Below are 3702 nucleotides of genomic sequence, written 5' to 3' on the forward strand. Positions count from 1 at the left end.
TGAGCTTAAGGCAACTTGCATTTTAGAAAATATGATTGCCAAACTAAAACACGAAGACAAGTACAATAATCATTCATGTATTTACTCTTGTATTAAAAGGAAGAAGAAACCTTGGGGATTACCACAAAGCAACAAGACCCTAGCAACGACGACATAAAAAAACACAACAGAAAGCGATTTGAAGCAAATAACAACACTGGCCGATTGTAAAGCAATTTAAAGCAAATTATAACATCAACGCTACTGTCAATGGCAGCACACTGTCAACCCACACTACTGCCCTAATATAAAACACAAACACCCACCACTTACATAGTCAAATTTAACCTACTAAGCCATTAATTCAGGGTACATGCCATGCCATTAATTCAGGGTACATGCGTCTTTTGCTACTTCTGCTAATATGTTCTAAAAATCTCTAGGATGCCTTGTATTTCAGGACAAAGGGAGTATATTACAATGGAGCCACATGCGGCAAGTGCCACAACATACAGGGCCAGCACTTAAAACTTAAATATGCCAACAACAGTACCAACTGCACCCCTAGAGTGCGCACGACTCGAGCAATCTGCAGCACTTATATTTCCATGTCTGCATGATGAGTACCATATGAAAACATCAGCAGTAAAATAGAGATTTCGTACCAATTCATCAGGAAAGCTGGCAATAGTGAATTTATAGATCGTTGCCATGCTATTCATGAACAGTAGTTCAATAAATAAAAAAAATACATCCTCCTACACTTGCAAATAGTTGTTTTAGACTTGCCTATTCAAAAATAGAGCCACCGCATACAAAGAAAGGATGACTCTGAAGAAAAGCAGTGGGCAGGTCCGCAGGTGTCTGCCTGTACAAACTATATCAACCACCGGCGACCCTGGCCAGAACAATAATTTCATTTCAATTTTGAAGTGCAGGCATTGCGATTGGCTCTTGAAATGACAAGATACCACTCCCCTATGACTAATTAGCATCAAAATCACACTGAGCACTGGGCATCACTGTATCAAAAACTGGGCATCCTTAAATTGAATACGTTGGAGTTTGGGTTTGAATGGATAGAGCTTCGCTGGATGCACCATCTGTTCTGCAATAAAGATTTTTTTGGTTTTTTTTAGGGAATTCCAGAGCTGTCCTACATGTGAAGTTCATTGAATAAATAAAGAATGCAATTATTGCAAGATTTCAGCTTACAACTCCTTACTGAAGGCTACAATAGTTGATTGGTTATGGTATGCAATTTAATAGGAATATGTTGGATTCAATTTCATCTTTCTTTAGTTCACGCAACTGCTTGTATTGTGAAAATCATTGAAACTAATATATCCCTATTAAATGGCATACTATATCTAGTCAACTATTGTAGCCTTCAGTAAGGAGTAGTAACATGACTGAAAACTCAATCCAGAGTCTAGTGACACAAACAAGAAACATCAAGCAAAAGAACTGGGAACGGATTAATAAATATAGCAAGGGCTTGAGGCTGATTTAGTTGGATATTGGTAAAGATCATCCTCACATAATGCTGCATGATTTTAAACAATGCTAAGTAGCAATAGAACATGGACAGGATAAATCAGAAGAATTTGAGTCCTTAGGGTTGCAATGAACTGCAGTTGAGTGTCGTGTAAATCACTGAATCCAAAAAAAATCACTGAATACAGTTTATATTACATGAGAAAAAGGGAGCCAATTCCATGCTTAATCTCCACTTTAGCCTTGCGGCCTAATACTTTCTCTATAAATTAGCAAAAGTTAGGGGTGGCCATGGCCCATCCTGGCCCTCACTGAGTTCTGCCTCAGTGAACTGCAGTTGAGTGTCGTGTAAATCACTGAATCCAAAAAAAATCACTGAATACAGTTTATATTACATGAGAAAAAGGGAGCCAATTCCATGCTTAATCTCCACTTTAGCCTTGCGGCCTAATACTTTCTCTATAAATTAGCAAAAGTTAGGGGTGGCCATGGCCCATCCTGGCCCTCACTGAGTTCTGCCTCAGCATATGGAGTACTAACAGTTGTTAAAACCAACTATGAGCTAACCTAGTTATTCATGTTTAAGCAAAAACATTTGCATCAGAAAAAATAACATAATTTCAATAATGTCATCATTCGACTGAAGCATACAAGTCAAGAGAACAACCTTATCATCACCGGTGGTGTTGTCCCAGCAAGAGCTCAACTCCCGGCTCCAGGACATGTCCAAACCACCTGCCACTCTCCTCTGCATCCATCCCGGACACTCGTGGCAGCACTGTCCACAAACCATCAGCCGCATCAAACATGACCAGCCTACCATCCACAACATTGTACAAGCAAACAATCCCCAATCTGTCCGCGGCCTGAAAATGCCAGAAACTTCCATGCCGACCAGCCACCAACTCATCGAACACCTCCACTGGCATCACACCCACCTCCCTCCATAACATCACCTCCTTCCCGTCCTCCAGCCACCACACCACCACCCGTTCCACCTCCCCCAACCTCTCCACCCCACCAACCATGAACAGCCTCCCATCATACACAAACAGGTGCGCTGTAGTGAGACCTTGTGGCATCACAACCAGCAGCACCTCCCACGTCCCCGTCGCGAGATTGAACACCAAGAGAGCGTCGGGGCCACGGCCGAGGACGAAGAGCTGACTGCGATCGCCAGCGACTGCGGCATTTCCCAGGAGCGAGATAGACACCGGGAGATCGCCTCTAGACGCCCACTGCCGGGAGGGATCATCGGCGTCCAGGGTATACGAGCGCACGGCCGCGCCGGTGGTGACGGCGACGAGGATGCAGGAGGAGGAGGGGGCCGGCTGGACGACGACGGAGAGGAGGTAGGAGCCGTCGGGGATCGGCGGGAGGGAGTGGAGCGTGGCGTAGGTGATGAGGCGGGAGGGGGACGCGGAGGAGACGAGCGGATAGGAAGGGGGGCAGAGCGCAGCGAGCTGGGGCGTGCGGAGGACGCGGCGGGAGAGCGGGTGGACGGCGAGCCGTGGGGTGATGAGGAAGAAGGCGTCGAGGCGGTGCGGGGAGAGGAGGGCGTGGAAGGCCGGGGAGCGGAGGAGGCGGCGGAGCGCGCGAGAGGCGGCGGCGACGGGGAGCAGCTCGGTGACGGGGATGAGGGAAAGGATGCGCTCCTGGAGGTGCGACGGGAGGGCGTCCCACGGGCAGTCGACGGCGGTGGTGGTGGAGGAGGCCATGGCTACGGATCGAATGGGGATCGGTGAATCGCGGATTCAGTTCCTTCTTTGCGGGCTTGCGGCTGCGGTAGAGCGGTGGAGAGCGAAATGGGGAGGGGCGCACCGCGGACGGCGAGGAAGAAAACGGGGGAGCCGGATCTCGCTGGCTTGTGGGCCTCAAATGGGTCGGACGCACCTTGGCTGCCTGATATACCCGTGCGTGCAATAATGCGTTCTACGACTAGGATCTCGTTAGGAATTCGATCAGAATATTTAAATTTATTCCTCTAATGATCTGTATATTTGTTATGCGCTCGCTACGTATATTCCTCTGGCATCTTATTTGCAACGCCATTTCATTTTGTTCGGAACATGGAAAAACCTTGGACGCAAGCAGAATATGAAGATTATCAAATGAATCGAATCCAAATAATAAACCCTTGCAAATAAATGAATGTCTCTAAATTCGTAAGAAGTCCCTATCAAAAGGCTCTTGTACCTTGGGAATTTTAACTACTCCGTACATTGG

General features: G+C 46.9%; 1 protein-coding gene across 3 annotated transcripts; it reads right to left on the reverse strand.

Moving 5' to 3' along the window:
• Positions 1-204: 204 nt before the first annotated feature.
• LOC117858619 (F-box/kelch-repeat protein At5g43190) lies at positions 205-3342 on the reverse strand. 3 transcript variants are annotated; one of them, XR_004641003.2, is made up of 3 exons: positions 2144-3342; positions 769-877; positions 205-591 (listed from the first exon to the last, which is right to left on the reverse strand). XR_004641003.2 is itself a non-coding variant. In XM_034741726.2 (2 exons), the coding sequence occupies exon 1, from the start codon at positions 3192-3194 to the stop codon at positions 2151-2153; it is 1044 nt and encodes a 347-aa protein (XP_034597617.1). In that variant the 5' UTR covers positions 3195-3342; the 3' UTR covers positions 205-591; positions 2144-2150. The 3 variants fall into 3 exon arrangements, 1 of the variants encoding a protein (XP_034597617.1); XR_011898112.1 differs by having other exon boundaries at positions 769-1087; XM_034741726.2 differs by lacking the exon at positions 769-877.
• Positions 3343-3702: the final 360 nt, after the last annotated feature.

Source organism: Setaria viridis, chromosome 5, assembly GCF_005286985.2.
Source record: "Setaria viridis chromosome 5, Setaria_viridis_v4.0, whole genome shotgun sequence".
NCBI lineage: Eukaryota > Viridiplantae > Streptophyta > Magnoliopsida > Poales > Poaceae > Setaria > Setaria viridis.